This window comes from Lineus longissimus, chromosome 6, assembly GCF_910592395.1.
Source record: "Lineus longissimus chromosome 6, tnLinLong1.2, whole genome shotgun sequence".
Taxonomy (NCBI): Eukaryota; Metazoa; Nemertea; class Pilidiophora; order Heteronemertea; family Lineidae; genus Lineus; species Lineus longissimus.
In genome coordinates this window covers 17,372,270-17,388,454 of record NC_088313.1, presented here as the reverse complement: position 1 = coordinate 17,388,454, position 16,185 = coordinate 17,372,270, and the positions used below count along the sequence as shown (strand labels likewise).

Sequence of the window (16,185 nt, the reverse complement as noted above, 5' to 3'; positions counted from 1 at the left end):
CCTCCACCGGGGCACTTCTCGTCACTGACATGTGGTGCAGTAGGCCTATCTGGTGCGAAAAGCGACGATGTGACAACGTCTCCATTGGGACACCGGCTACCGCTATTTTATGTTTTAGAATCTAATTTTATAAGCCTTAGTGAGAAACGTTATTCCCTGTTGTGATCTGCCCGAGCTAGACATGGTCATGTCATGTGCATGGTTATACACTATTATCCTTTTTATGACATTTTCGAGGTCGTGGTGCGGACCGGGGCCTCGCCTTCTCCATTCAAGCTCCCCTTCTATTATTCCCGCGGGGTCACTCCCCATGACATCTGTAGAGCATCCTTGAACCAAAAAGCGTGATAGGGGGTGTTTTTTCGGAGGACAGAGCGTGACCCGCGCGTGGCGAATAGACCCCCCCCCCTTATCTCGCTCAAACCCACGCAATAAGCCCCAGGGAATACCGCAAATGCAACACGCCACACGTTAAAGGCCTTCATCTAGCGGGCACGTGCCCGCACGCGGGATTTTGACGTCACATATTTGCTTCCATCTGATTGGTTGAAAGTTTTATCAATGTACACTGTGTTGCACGAAAGGTTCGGGGAAAAAAATTCCACTGCCCGCACGCTCTAGGCGCCTCTCGTCTCATCACACCACCCGATAGATGCTCTTTCCCATCAACACTACATGTATTTCAATGAAATCGGGAAATGAGAGCGCGTGGCGCGAAGAACCTTTTACTTTAGTTTCTCTTATCAGACGCCATATCCCAGAAAACCAGGCCGAGTAAATAAATAGGGTGTCCAAATAAAAAAGGAAGGGACGCTTCTTTACTCTGTTGCCATCATTGATTGGGGAACGCTAAAGCAGATAGAGGCCTTCCTACGTTCCCCTATTCAGATAAATCCTGGTGATTGAATGAAATATCCCACTGCTGTCTATTTTGATGCCCACGCCTATACGATCGACCCGAGGATTAGGGGGATCCTATATCCGGCCGCATCACATGCTGCTACACCGGTGCCATATTTAGGGGACTTTCAGTTTTCCGTCAATGGTTGAGAAACGCTAGAAACAACAGCGATTTATTAGTTATGATGTGTTCTCATTGTCTTTAACGGGACTATAATGACTCGAAGCAAGGTGAAGTGACTTGACTTGCCGGAAGGATATATAATATGCAAGGCTTTTTTACCAAAGAATCGAAAAGCAAACTAAAATTCGACTACAACGACGACATCGGGGTAATTATTTAAACAAAATTTTACAGAAAGCATCTCAAAATATAAAACGTGTAAACAATAGACACATTTTTGACAAAATATAAAATATAAATTTATCAAAATAGCATATAACAACGATTTATACATAAATATATAACAGAACGAGATCGAGTCTAAACAACCTGGGCCCGTTTGTTCAAAATAATTAAATCGACGTTTTTCATACGTTCAGTATCACAAAAAAAGGTATCATCAATTGACCCAATTAAGACTAAACGCATGCCTTAAAGCTTATGTGGCTTTGAACAAACTAGCCCATGACAGATGCTGATTAACGCTAGAAAAAATTATGGCACTTAAAGAGAGGAAAAGAAATAGATCCGTTATTCCATGTCTACCAAATACATAGAGATTTTACCCTTTACATTTTAATCTATTTCGTGTCGTCTGGTGTAATATTTATTTATCTTAATGTTTGATATTTACATGAAGGTATCACTTGGAACATATACATGTATAGAGATTATCAGGGTGTTGACAAGATTCACGCCACCAAAGCGATAAGTCACAACAATATAAACTGATCCGAAACTACTGGATTAACATGCAACCGTGTTTTCGGGATAGAATGCCTTGGAACGCAGTGGCATGATTCTGGAAGATGGTAAATTTGTCATTTTAACTTAAGAAATGAAAATATCATCGAATATAATCTTAATAACCTGGTGCTACAAAATACGTCGAGTGCAACTTCTATATTATATGATGATTGTGCAGGTCGTAGTTTTTTCCGTGCGAATCTTGGTGGTATTCGCTTAAAACCAGTTTAAGTCGATTTCTGTTTCAATCAGATGATGATGGACTCTAGAAAGGAACTGCTAAATATTTTCTACATTATTTAAGTGATATACATGTATAGTGCATGCTACATAAAATATGGTACTCGCTTTTTATATTCACAAGATCAGTAGACACTTAAGTAGTGTCTTAAATTGGCCGATGTTTCCTGTTGTTCTTACAGTACTTGGAAGACTATTCCACAGGTTGGGGGCAGCCGAGCAAAATGCATGGTCACCAAAAGTTACGCACCGCGTACGGGGCACCACATGTAGCAACTGGGAGCCGCAACATAACCGATGTGAAATGGGTTGCCTTACCCCAGCATACATGTAAACCATGAACTGGTAATGCATTGTCACATCACATTAACCTTTGACAAGTAGGAAGACAATCGGAGAAATGAAGATCTCAACAGATATTATAAAAGTTAAAACAGAGTACATACTAGTAAAAATACGCATCTACATCTGAGTAACTAACTGCCCTTGACATAAGATTCCACGAAGGGGCAAAGTAACTCCGATTTTTGGTGCTTTTCATGTATATAGTAGGCCCTACCACATGTTATCATTAAAGCTGACATTCATGCATAAAAACCCTAACGCCCATCGGCCATGTTTTGAACGATCGGTCAGCCATGTTTCAAACGCCCTCAGCAGATATGATAGACTACCAACAGGCCGCAGTGGCGCTATTGTATTCACCAACGGAGCACATGTTTCATGTTTCAAGTGCAGTTGGTCGTTTGGTGGTCGGGCGTTTGCATGGCATGTCAGCTTTAAGTAGTTACTAAAACTACCGTAATGGTATAAGACTGGTGCCTACTTTCCCCAGGACCCGTATGTAGTACAGAAACATAACCTGAGTTGGTATAAGTTCAAAATCTGCTTTTTTGGAGGAAATTTACTGTCAAAAGTGTACAAAATAACTTCTTATAATTTTATACTATAAACTCTTTCGGCTTAATAGTTTAACAGGAAGGAAAACTTAAAGTTTAGCATCTGATTATTCTCACATTTTGATTTGAATTTGGAATCGCGAGATATTGTTTGATATTGTAAGCCTGTTCTGAAATGCCAACAAAACAGTTTATTTGTAAATTTCAAATCAGACAGCAGTATTGGTTGAGAGCCACATCATTTAACCCGATGTTCCCGCAGGCATTTCTTCCATGTACTTTTGCTGACTTCCTTGTGGCGGCTGAGCATATCTTGGCTGCTGCGGCTGTGGTGGTTCTTGGCCAGTTCGACCAGTTTCAGTTCGTTCTTTCTCCAGTTGCTTTTCCTTTTCCTTGGCATCCATTTTCCTGAAAATGCAATACATGTACACAGATATTAAAACTAATAGCATTCCGCGAAGATGACGTCACTGCAGCTGCTGCCCTCTATTTCCCCATCGCTGAATTACAGGCAATGTCGGACAAACATGCGGTTTCGTAATGGATTCAGGCTTTCTAACTAGGGCAGTTAGATTCAATCTGGCACATGTCCGAGTGTTGGAAATACTACATAATGGTCCTGAATATTTCTCTCTCTGACTCTATGGTATCATTCATGCTAAAAACAATGCAGGGTCAAAGATAATTGACTTTGAAATAAGCTCAAATACGTAAATAAGTGTCGATGTCCGACTGTCACGTCACTAAAACGTCATCAATATCTTATGCAAATGACCTTGTGAGCTATAAATAGTAACTTCGCGGAATGCTATTTATGCCGATACGTTTAGGTAACCAGCAATATCACCTATCAAGAAATTGTATCATCAATTTCAAAGAAACATAATGTTTCCAGTTAAGTTAAATGCTATTGAGAAAAGAGCGAGGTTTTGCATAATCTCGATTAGGCAGGCCTATTCAAACGTTTTCAGATTCGAAAATCAGTCTCATTTCTGCAAGCAGACATTTATCATGTTTATCTTGAAGCAAAGGTGTACAAGCACACGGCAAAGTTTTGCTTGTATGTCGTCACAGTAACGATAACCGCGGCGACATTCGACACCTGCATCGCAGACGACAATGGAAACGTAAAGCGTAAAACGTGCATGCCGACTTATCGGCGGCGAATATCAGTCCAAAAGTCTCCATCATAAACGGGTGGCCAATCAAATTGCTCGACAGAAAGTAATTGGATGACGGCCTGAATTGATAGTGCCAACCACAGGACCAGGTTACCCTTCTACAACATTCACTGTGCATTTGGGTCAGGTCAGCATCCCTTGAACCGTTATGATGACTTTAAGTGCGTGTCAACCACGAGTATGGCTGGCGCGAGTGAACAAAATTCAGAATTATGCCACGGCATAAATAGGAACTGTGGTGCACCATAACTCAACCAATCAAAACCTCGGATCTCGTGAATTATGCCGCGGCAGAATTCAGAATTATGCCACGGCATAAATAGGAATTTTGGTGCGGCATAATTAGACCAATCAGAAAGTGGCAATCGCTTTATTTATGGTGCGGCATAAATCGCACTACCGTCCACAATTCCTATTTATGCCGCGGCATAATTCACGAGATCCGAGGTTTTGATTGGTCGAATTATGGTGCACCACAATTTCGATTTATGCCGTGGCATAATTCTGAATTCTGTCCACTCGCGCCAGCCATACACGAGTGCGTGTAATGTTAGTGTTGTTGCGACATGGACGCGTGGGAAAGAAAGGGGATGCAGGAAGTATACCGATAAAGAAACAGCCCTTCTGACGGCCGATTAGCGGGAGTTTATCGGCGGTGAAGGATGGATTAACGCACACAACTACGGTGGATCGGCATGAAACCATGATGCAAATTTTAAGTTGTTTTCGAAACCTCACTATTGCATTGATGCATTCACTTACGGTTTTGCAATAAACTTGTAGATGAGGAAGACTGCCAATCCTACCACAACGCATGCAGATATCACCGCAATGATGATGATGTCGGTGGTATCAAGGCCTTCCATCTTGGTGGGGGTACCGCCGCACTTACTGTTAGCTGCGAACAAAGCAAAATACACCAACGATGAGTATATGACTGTCACTGATTTTCAAAAGCATAATTGGGTTGCGTTACCTCAACAGTGGGCTTTAAAAATGTTTTAGTCATTGAAATAAGCCGCTCATAATGGCTTAATTTTGCGGCTTAATTTTGCGGAGACAATTTTTGTTTTGCTTTCAGAAATTGCCGTGTGGTGCACCAATGATGATCAATAGCATTCCGCGAAGATGACGTCACTGCAGCTGCTGCCCTCTATTTCCCCATCGCTGAATTACAGGCAATATCGCCATTGTCGGACAAACATGCGGTTTCGTAATGGATTCAGGCTTTCTAACTAGGGCAGTTAGATTCAATCTGGCACATGTCCGAGTGTTGGAAATACTACATAATTGTTCTGAACATTTCTCTCTGACTCTATAGTATCATTCATGCTAAAAACAATGCAGGGTCAAAGATAATTGACTTTGAAATAAGCTCAAATGCGTAGAAATAAGTGTCGATGTCCGACTGTCACGTGACTAAAACGTCATCAATATCTTATGCAAATGACCTTGTGAGCTATAAATAGTAACTTCGCGGGATGCTATTGATAATTTCCTATTTATTTGAGGTGCCAGCGCAATGAGTTAGTCCGTTTTGTGTGAAACTGTCTGTTTGGTGTGAAACTGACTATGACATACATGAAAGCTGGCAGAACGTAGTTAACCTTTCCGGAACATTTTTGGCCAGCACTCTTACAATGATAACATATAACTTACATTTATTGAGACTCAGTTTCGTTGTGCTTTCCTTTAAGTTACAGTAGAAGCAGTCATTCCCTTTAAGCTTCTCACCTTCCAGGTAACAAACGCCATTCACGCGGCACATCGGCTTGGGCTAAACAATAGCAAATGTTAAAGATCAGAGATCAGAACGAAATCTTCCCCTTACCAACCACCAGAATCCATTCCTAAACCTCAAATATTCACAAATGGACACTTTTGCATTAAGAACAGTAATATTTTTAAAGGTAAAAGCATTTAGCCTTAAGTCTATTTATAGTCTATGCACAAGTGTGTTGAGTGCACCCATTTGTGTTTTTTATCATTACTTGGAAAACAACGAGCACTTTGATAGGACCTAGTATCGTATCAAGGCTAGCTGTTTGCATCAGTCTTTTGTTCAGGAATACTGATAAGGGTTCAACATCCAAAAATGCCAATCTCAGTAGACAATGCTGGAGCATTCCTTTAAAGGGTTGCTTTCACCTAAGTTAGGTTCTTACCACGGGCTTGCATGTTCCTGTGGTTATGTTGCATGTTTCACACTTGGGGCTGTAAACAAGATAGTTGTAGGCAGAGCTGGTCGTCACGCCATCATTACTGAGTGCAACCAAATAGGGGGCAGCCTTGGGTAGCTCGCACTTGACATTTCCAGCCACCAAGGTACCACGGCGAGTGCCTGTGGTACCTACATCTGTCCTGGCGGACTCATTATACTGTAGATGAAAGAAAAATATACAATCATGTTCATACTCGCCAGGGAGTGTACTGTAGCCACTGACATATATCAGTTCTGTAAATCAAATAAGTTTGCGGGCGTTATATTGTCGCCATGTTTGCGAATAAGTAAGATTCTTATAAAAGTAAGAATTGCCCATACCTTCTGCTCCATGTAGTGACACGTCAAAAGAGGATTGGCATATACATTGGCGGCCCCTATCATCACAATGGTGCAGTTGGCGAAGGCTGGGTCACAGACACCACCATTGATACCCACTGATATTATGCTGGGTGGGTCACTCATACTGACGTCACAGGCCTGGCCTTTCCATTTTATGACACACTCACAGACACCTGAAAAAAGAAAATTTGTACTTACTGTGACGATGTAGACATGAAGTGCTGATTGTTCACGAAAATCACTCCTGCATCAACGAGACGCATATGTAACTGGTACCATAAGGGACTACTTTGGCACAACTGAATAGCCAGGCGTAAAGACCTTTAGCAATGTTAGCAACTGCACAAATACAATCCGTAAGACACGAGTCTTGAATTTGGAGTGTCTATGTTCACAGACAAATCTTCAATTTACCAGCAACACATTTTCCATTGCTACTACCACTACAGCTGTTTGGGCAGCTAAGAGTTGCCAGTTTGGCGGCGAGGGCCTGTCCACTTGGGCTGTTCATGTAGGTTGTGTCGGCTGATCGGATGCTGTTGCAACTTTTCCATAACTCGCCGGCACTTGGCTCACAGAATGCGTCAGTATCGGTCATCTGCATGTATAGTAAAATCGGATAAAAATAACTGCAAATGCGCAGTCTTTGTCAGGGCCTGTTTATTCTAAACAATTAAGTTAGCCATATTAGGCACTACCTTGGCGTTGAAAATTTCAACCATTACTCGATTTCATCAAAAGTGAGACTTGTGGAGTTTTAGTTTTCAGGCTTCAGTTTTGTTGATTCAACTTGAACGCTTGAGGAAATATGAGCCTGTCCTTACTGATCGGTTATGGAATACTTACCTTGACATCTATCACGCATTGATCCAGGGTGTTGGTGAAATCCTGCTTGGTATGAGCGAGACATATCCTTAGTGCCCCGGACATGTAGTCGTCATACGCTTTATTACACGCGTCAGTTGCTGTCTTTTCCGTGAACTTGCGACCTGGATCCCCCCAAGTGATGTTCTGAACAAGAGAAGTCAGCAAATCATTGACTTATCACAAAGGGAAATGACGAGCATGACACTTTACACCATATTGGCTAGGACTTCAAACGGCGAGGATTTTCGACCCGGTGTAGCAGTAAATATTGTCCCAAGAAACAGGGCTTCGTTTTTTCCACAAATAGTTTACAATAATTCCTGACGAACTCTTTAAACAATGATAAAATCTGATTTGTAACAATCTTACTTTGAAATACTCCAATTATATGACATTTCCTTGTTTGGAATAACTCATGCACATTTGTAACAAAAGCACGCGTGAAATTGAATCTTGAGTCAAGCTTTGTTTTTGTAACATGCCATATTGTCTGGTACAACATGTCAATCATTTTATCTTAAGAAAGTAGGCCTGACATTTCAACTGAAGAATCTGCCGGATGTAATCAGACGCCAGCCTAATGTCATGTAAGCTATTATCGACATCTGACGATACTAATATCAACCGAACATAAAACGACCATATCCGATTTTTCAATCCGGAGATATCTAGTTTTGAAGCTTGATGTTACCTTTGGTACTGCATTCGGATCTATAGCGAAGGGGTTAGCGGCCACGGCTCTCTTCCTTCTATTTGGCGTATCATCCACCCTCCTTGCCGACGACCAAAACGCCTTTGTTATATCCGTACGGCCTGTTTTCAAGAAGAAAAAGAATGGAATATAATCCAAGTGCCATGTGCAGATTTTGATCATGGAGTACCTTGACATCATCGTTTCGACGGTACCAAAACTTATTATTATGGGAAAAAATCAGGTTGCACCAAACTCTTCTAAAGCCACCGTCTCGACATTTTTAGAACGTCTTCGTTCACTGCAGTATAGCCGTATGTTCCACTCACGACGCCGTCACATGTACATGACCGTATGATGAGAGTGACGCTCATTCAAGGCTTTCTCAAAATCAGCCTCATTCGCTGACGACAAAGAAGAACACCTATTAAGGTTTCTCCTTGAAGTGAAACCATAATGACTCTACTGTCCAAACCCCGCCGTTACTACTGGATCCCGGTCGCAAATGCAAAACACTTTTTTTATATTTCCGATTACGGGAAGGAGAAGTGTTCTCGCCAGAGCGGTTCTAGGGCGGGATTACAGCGAAAGCTCAATATACACCAATCCACGAGTTAAGGACACCTACTTTGCTTGTTGTAGTTACAATCCTTGTTTAACAGGGGACCATCACAATCCTCGTTTATCTTCAAGTTCGTTTTCACCTCGCCGGTGGCTGTGCACAGGCACATTGGTGGGGTTGGAGGAAGATTGTATTTTGCCAAATTTTCAGACCCCAAAAACGAATTCCAATTGGATATACTTGAAAAAAAGATTGCTAAAGGTTTCATTAACATGGTCAAAATGATTTCGGAAACAAAAGTTCACACATTTTGCGTGACGTTTTTTTAGCAGGGAAATGCACTAGTTTTATCTCAAGGCCTCGGCATCGGTAACGATAAACTGTGGAAGGACACGGTTGTGTCATGCTTTTAATTTCTATCATCGATACCCTTTTCCATCTTTGGATTTGAATGTATGGACCGAAGGCTGCATCTACATGTAGTTAATGTAACATCTCAGTTAATAATTATAACTCACCTGAATTGTTTCCAAGTTGTCTTCGTAGCGCGGCAAACGCCTGCAATCAAATAAAAGTAGAAATTAGCCGAGACGTTTTCAAAGCTCCCTCACAAAACATTTTTACAAGAGCAAAATCTTGCACCACTATCGAGACACCAAGCGATGTGTTAACTCTCATAAACTGATGATAGGCCTGATAATCATGATAATACAGCCGGACGGCCAGGCAAAATTTTAAGAAAATATTTCTTTGAACCTGTTCTCGAACTCTGGGTTGGGGCACTTTTAATTTTTATCACTCAAGATCAATTATTAGTTATTCGTTATGAAGCAACTTTCAGTTACGCATGCGCATGAATAAGTACACCTTGGTTACAGCCAAGTAACTTAAATTACATGTACTAAAAAATCTGGAGTTTTTGTTGACGAAAGGCCTCGGAGGAGAATTGACTCATCATTCAGTAACCGAAACTCTCAGCCAACTTAATTCCACGCCTATCCTTGCCCAATAACGTGGTCTTCACATTCACTTTCTTGAAACAGGAAAATGTTGTCAACGAGGTTGCAATGATGAATGCACATCATACCTTCAGTTTCTGTATTGTCCTTTGGAAGAGCATAAATGACAGTCTTAACAACCCTCATAGTTTTCGGCAGTGTCATGCGGACATCAATCCTTCTGCCATGTGGTTGGTAAACCTAAATACAGAATAATAAGTCAGCCACGCAAAAGAGCTATTCCACTCTCCTCGTTTTAGGTCACAATATGCATTGTATTCAGCGCAAACTCTTTGTTGAACGGTTTAGATGCAACCTACTGTCAAGACTCTGACAAAAAAACACGTTTTCTACAACAAGTATAGAGGAGTCGAATCAGATTTGGAAAAATTGTCAAACCTATCAGAAAAACAGACGACAAACAAATCAAACATGGGAAAGGGAAAATTCGCTCGCTCACCTTTAAGAACCACCCATGTCCTTTTATTTCATTTGTCAATACTACCACGTTTGGGGTGCTTAAAGTTATGTTTTAAGTATTTAAAATCACCTAGACTATAACATGTCTGAGCACTTACCACATACTGGTAATCATCAATTTTGATGACCGTGCATTGATCAATATTTCCGTTATACATCCGATCCACCTCCATGAAGGGCCTATTTTTCGGCTTTTTGTCACAGTTTGGCTTCGAGAAGCCCTTTCTCGATTTTTTTGTGCATTTGGGACCTTTCTTCGCCACTGTCCTTCGACATTCACCAAATTTGATTACACCTCCGCCGCATTGGATGTATAATGCACACATACACGAGACTGCCCTTGCTGTACAGGGCTGGAAGATGGCCTCAATCTGGAATTAATTGAAAAACATGAAGTGCTGCGACAACAGTTAAGGATACAAGTTAAATTCAAGTGTCTTTTGCCCTTCCCCCTGGAGAATTAGTTTGGTGAACATGATAGAAGTTCGGCAAAATTTAAAGATTTCTATGGAAAAGAAAAAGTGAAAATATATTAATCATCAAATATCTGATATCATCGTATACAATCATTAGCAAATAACCGATTGGTGAGAATATGTGATAACTGCGTTAAGATAGAAAGGGATATTTCCCAAGTATGCTTTCTTAACTGGCCATATCTGGGCGCCCTTCTTATTCGACCAGAAGTAATTTTATCACACAGTTGCACTGTGTTGGCTTTTATTTTATCCAAATATGGTTTCGTATGTGACCACTTATTGACATTATCGTAAAGCTGATGGGTCACCCATTTACACCCGTAACAAAAGAATACTGTCTAAAAATCTGGAGCATACCTATGTTCCCCGGTACCTGTATTCCTCCGTACCTACATATAGGTACCGGGAATATAGATAACAGGGAACATAGGTATCTATTGGGGGAATATAGGTACCGGGGAACATAGGTACCGAGGAACATACATATCTATTGGGGGAATGTAGGTACCGGGGAACATAGGGATGACCCCCTAAAAATCTTACATTTCTTCCAGTTATTTTGGTAGAGGCCTTATACTTGAGTAAAGTGAAGAATCCTGCCTTAAAGATATTGTATACTCTGAAACATAAAATAATGCAATATTAAGAAGATTTGATATCGAAGAGTTCAAGAAATCAAATTGGGACAATCGCCATCATCAAGGCATCCATACAGGTCTTACTGATTTCGCAATGTCAATTCCGAAATATGTTCGTAAAAGAACAAATTTCAGAATGACTTTAAGAAGAAGTTCAGCCTTACTCTTGCACTGTGAGAGAGGGTCTAAAATCGCTATCATCAAGGCATCCATACAGGTCTTACTGATTTCGCAATGTCAATTCCAAAATATGTTCGTAAAAGAACAAATTTCAGAAATGACTTTAAGAAGAAGTTCAGCCTTACTCTTGCACTGTGAGAGAGGGTCTAAAATTGAAAGATTTGAGTTGATGGAATAGAATCTTTGTTTGCCTGGCATGCCTGGACATCTGCGGAAAAAATGGTAATATCTAACCGAGCAATGACCAGTATTATCGAAAACATCGCAGGCCTTTGGATGGCGCTTACATTGGACCCTTGTCACCTTTTCACTTAGAATTAACTCACCTCCTACTCTTTCGATTTTTAGCGTGAGGAATAATGTGTGGGTCTCCCCAGACTTTACATTCCAACTCCTTCTTATGTTCGAATGTAACCTGCAAATATAAGTTAAAACGATAAAGTGACATTTACAACAGATGTCTACATGTTTGACAAAAGGTGTTTACCGCTTTAACGGATAATATGTCGATGTTTTGTGTTGAAGCCGCTATTCGAAATTTTGGTACTCAGTTAAAAATATGGCCGGGTCTATTTGGCAAGCCGCTCGCCGAACAGGCATGTTTTTTTGTCCTGTTTGGAGAGCCGCTTGCCAAACAGCACTAAAAAGCCACCCAGTTCGGCCAGCCGGGCTTGCCAAACAGGTAAAAAATCTACCCTGTTTGGCGAGCTGGAGACTTTACTTTAATATTAATGAGTTCGGCTCTCCATGATTCAGGACAAGAAAAAGTCGCTGTTTGGTAAGCCGGGCTTGCCAAGTAGTCACTTCCTAAAAATATACAATTTGCAGATGAGTTCGTTGTCATTATACATCCCTGTTATAAACGATACTGGAATCTATTCACATCATCTTGAGAGCGTTGGTTCGACACTCAAGAGGGATCACCGGTGTGACAGCGGATATAGTCCCCCTGGAGTCATAGTCCGGTAGCATTGTATTTGACCAATTAAGCAGCATGATCTATTGTACCGCTAACCCTAACCAAAACATTTAGCAATGCGGGCTATTGTTACACGGACTATCAGCCCTAGGACTACTATCCCTTGCACACCTGTGCTTCGTCTTTGTGTTCTTGAGCACTTTACCCTACTTACTTCTCTCCACCCAGGAATAAAAATGTTACCTAGTTGGCAGGAAGTTGCCAGGATTGCTGAGTCCTAGCACCAAGAGGCTGCTGGACTGTATACTCCCAAGGGAGTTGAGCTTGAACAGGAATATAAACCGGCCAAAACCTATGGTAATAATATGGCGAAGAGATTGCGAGTCGAATCAAATGTGGATCCAGTACGAATACTGCTGTGTGCTGATTAGCTTTATCATATACCCTAAGTGCATTGATCCGGTAGACATAACCACAGAAAAGCAAAGCGGTCTCCAGCTTTCAGGCCGCAGGAAATTATCTCGTGCGATCTGGTGACTCGGATTAGCCACTCATGCATTTTCTTATTTTCTTATCATTATCATTACATGTATGTCGAAGTCGTAAGTCGTCAAAATGTCTCATTTCTCGTCAAACAAATCCATTGAACTTGAAGAAATATGTGAAACTTCGACAATTCGCTTCTTCGATAAAAAACATTGACCTGGTGCCTACTGTCATCAGAGTATTGATGCTTTGAGCTAAATGTATGAACTCTTCCCAACGTTCTTTACTGCTTGATAGATTTATGAAAACGTACATCGTCATAGGTCACCCGCTATAATTTGACTAACTTTTCAAAAATAAAATATCGAAGGTTATAGTCTAGAAATGCTCGGCAGTCTATAAGTCTTACCTGTATTTTCGTGTCCAGCATCTTGTAGGTGACCACGACACCATTAATGGTCATTTGATAATAGAATATCACATCTCTTATCTGTGTTTCCTGATCAACATAGAATACACGACTTCGAAGGACCAAGTTAAATTCGTCGCCACAGTTTTGGTCAGTGAGTTCGAAGCCACAGTTAGTCCCACTAAAGGCTCCTTGAACAAGATAGTTTCCATCTGATTTACACCTGAAAGCTCAAAGAATTGCATTAATAACACCATTGTTTATGCATGCCCGTTGGGCCACTAGACTATGGCATGTTGCAATATTCAATAAAAATATTTTTCATGCAATATTGATTTTTGTTCATTCATCGTTTCATTTTTGATGCAATGTTACTCTTTTTTATGCAATGTTAAAATTTCCCTTCAATGTGTGTTTATATTTGATGCAATGTTACATTTCTTTATGCAATATTTACTCGAAAATTGTGACAAAGTGACAATTCAATTGGTCAGGAAAGAAGTTATTTTAAAAGCTAAATTTTGGCGCCTGCTTTCTTTTGCTATTCCCGAAAATTTCTACAATAATTTTTTTTAAACCCTGCATTTCGTCGAAGCTTTAACTCATCAGAACATTAACTTCTATGCAAGTGTGAGATGCTGTTATCATCAGCACATTCTATCATGAAATGAAGAGAAGTATATTTTATGGGAGAACATGTCAGCCAGAACATACTTGGCATTGCCTCTGAGATTGGTGAGCGTGTAAAAAATCTTGACTTGGCAGTTATTTTGTCCTTGACATATAGTACTCTTGCAGCCGATGAATTTATACTTCAAAAGCCTGGTCTCCCCTTCAACCAAAGTGATCCTGGTTATCGATCCAGGGTTGACCTAAATTGAAAGTAGAGATTAGAAAATGATGATCTGTTAGGAAAATATTGTGGATTAAGTGATGACCTGTTCGAGAAGGCACTGTACGAATACAGAGGTTTGGATTTAATCCAAGGACGAGGGGAATTTTCTCGTTGATGTCATCAGAGTCATTCATCAAGTCAAGTTGAATGTTTTATATCATTGTCACAAGGAACACCAGACGTTAAAGACACAGTATTTCATTGCGATTCTGACAACAGGTAACGCGATAGCCGTTGTCAATTGCAACTTCGTTCTTGTTCTTGTTCTCAGATAAAGATAAGTCTGACTCTCAAAAGACTTGGCTGAAGCAGAGCGGGGAGGGGGGGATTATCACGCTCATTCTCCTTGAACTATCGTCAGGTTGAATAGGCTTTAATGATTGCACTTTGATGTGGTCAACTCACATCAAATCTCTTGGTACAACTCATGCCAATCTTGTCGACAACCATTTTCCAGGCTGTATTGACTTCAGTGACATCGTCAGCAGGACAGTTCTTCAATCCGTTTTCGATCAGAATCTTAGCTCGGGGCTGTTCGCTGGAAGGGGGAAATCATGGTTTAACCGCACGTTCACAGAGCTCACGGCCAAGAAGTAATACTCAATAATGGCGTTAAATATCGCTAACCGAGTGAATGTCACTGACAAATTACATGTCCACCAGAGTGTGTATTTTAGATGCCCCATTAGGCTGGGCATGCTTATACATGTATAGAGATCAGGTTTTCAAATGTGCCGCTGTTCACTTTTTACATGAAGACATGGAGAATGAACAAGTCATTTCCAAAGATTCACGAGGTTACTTTTCACCCTCACGTCATGTTTTCAAGCCTAAATCAGTTAACTCGTGACAAGTGAATCATGACAAGTGACAATATGAACCCGATATAACTTAGGCTGGGTTTACATTCCTGTAGAGTTAACGTTTTCACGTGTAACTTGTCATATTTCACTTGTCACGCATGTAAAGAAGAACGAAAAAATATTTTCAAAGGAGGGCTACATACATGAAGACGTCAAGAAGCCATGCAGCCTATGAAGCCAGCTGTTTCGTTATTCATGTCACGAGTGACACCAGGAAATTGACGTGTTACTAGTGACAACGTGAACTCTGTAAGCCCAGACTTAGAAGATCATAGACCTCACATCTTGATGAAGTTAAAGAAGATATCAGAAACGTCGGAAAATTGACTATTACAACACACGAGACATTACTTACGCACAGTATTTAAGGTTTTTAGTAGCCATATTTCTGAAAACGGTTGCATTGAAACCTTGGAGTGTCTTCTTGACGGAGATGATGTCACAAGCTGACCTAACAACTGGCCCATATACGATATTCGGGCATGTCACCTTCAGCTGGTTAATCAGCATTTGGGCCATTTTATCTGTGGAAGAGATTTGAGAATAGTTTTGTTCGTTTTTATATTGTTAGCTGGGTGAAAAGGCATGCTAATAACATATTAAAGACACTCCTGCCTCGCAGACTTCTTATGTTTAATGATGGGACATTGACAATACTGAGAAAGCCAACAGCTGCTGGTGGCTGTTGTAGAAATCAGCCACTATCAGCAACCACTATCACCTCGTATGATTTATCGTAGACCACCTCTTCAAAACCTTGTATTCAACAACCTGGAACGGAGCTCATGAAATGAAATGAAATTTATTGGCCAAAACACAATCTTTGTATATAAGGCAAGAATATGAAAAGATATTTACATTCTCAGTAAAACGAAATACAAGTACAAAGTGTACATGTAATTACAATCAAACCAAAAATTGTGGTAATTAGCGCCATAAAGCACAGTTCAAAAACTAGAAAAATTGAGGGACATATTCAACATTTAGGTTTCTGATTTTGAAATCGTTGGTAATAAAATGCACCA

The 16,185-nt window shown here is 40.6% G+C and overlaps 1 protein-coding gene across 3 annotated transcripts in view; it reads right to left on the bottom strand.

Annotated features, from left to right (window-relative positions):
• Positions 1–1,208: 1,208 nt before the first annotated feature.
• Positions 1,209–16,185, bottom strand: part of LOC135489476 (uncharacterized) — a 46,815-nt gene continuing 31,838 nt past the window's right edge. For all 3 annotated transcript variants that reach the window (XM_064774849.1, XM_064774850.1, XM_064774852.1), the window contains 18 exons: positions 15,516–15,684; positions 14,703–14,835; positions 14,117–14,274; positions 13,403–13,625; positions 11,915–12,003; positions 11,314–11,389; positions 10,390–10,662; positions 9,901–10,012; positions 9,332–9,371; positions 8,880–9,052; positions 8,252–8,373; positions 7,540–7,704; positions 7,108–7,291; positions 6,673–6,866; positions 6,296–6,508; positions 5,790–5,907; positions 4,893–5,028; positions 1,209–3,357 (listed from right to left, as the gene is read on the bottom strand). In XM_064774849.1, the coding sequence (XP_064630919.1) occupies positions 3,192–3,357; positions 4,893–5,028; positions 5,790–5,907; positions 6,296–6,508; positions 6,673–6,866; positions 7,108–7,291; positions 7,540–7,704; positions 8,252–8,373; positions 8,880–9,052; positions 9,332–9,371; positions 9,901–10,012; positions 10,390–10,662; positions 11,314–11,389; positions 11,915–12,003; positions 13,403–13,625; positions 14,117–14,274; positions 14,703–14,835; positions 15,516–15,684 (2,744 nt within the window). In that variant the 3' untranslated portion in view covers positions 1,209–3,191. The remainder of the gene's footprint in view (positions 3,358–4,892; positions 5,029–5,789; positions 5,908–6,295; positions 6,509–6,672; positions 6,867–7,107; positions 7,292–7,539; positions 7,705–8,251; positions 8,374–8,879; positions 9,053–9,331; positions 9,372–9,900; positions 10,013–10,389; positions 10,663–11,313; positions 11,390–11,914; positions 12,004–13,402; positions 13,626–14,116; positions 14,275–14,702; positions 14,836–15,515; positions 15,685–16,185) is intronic.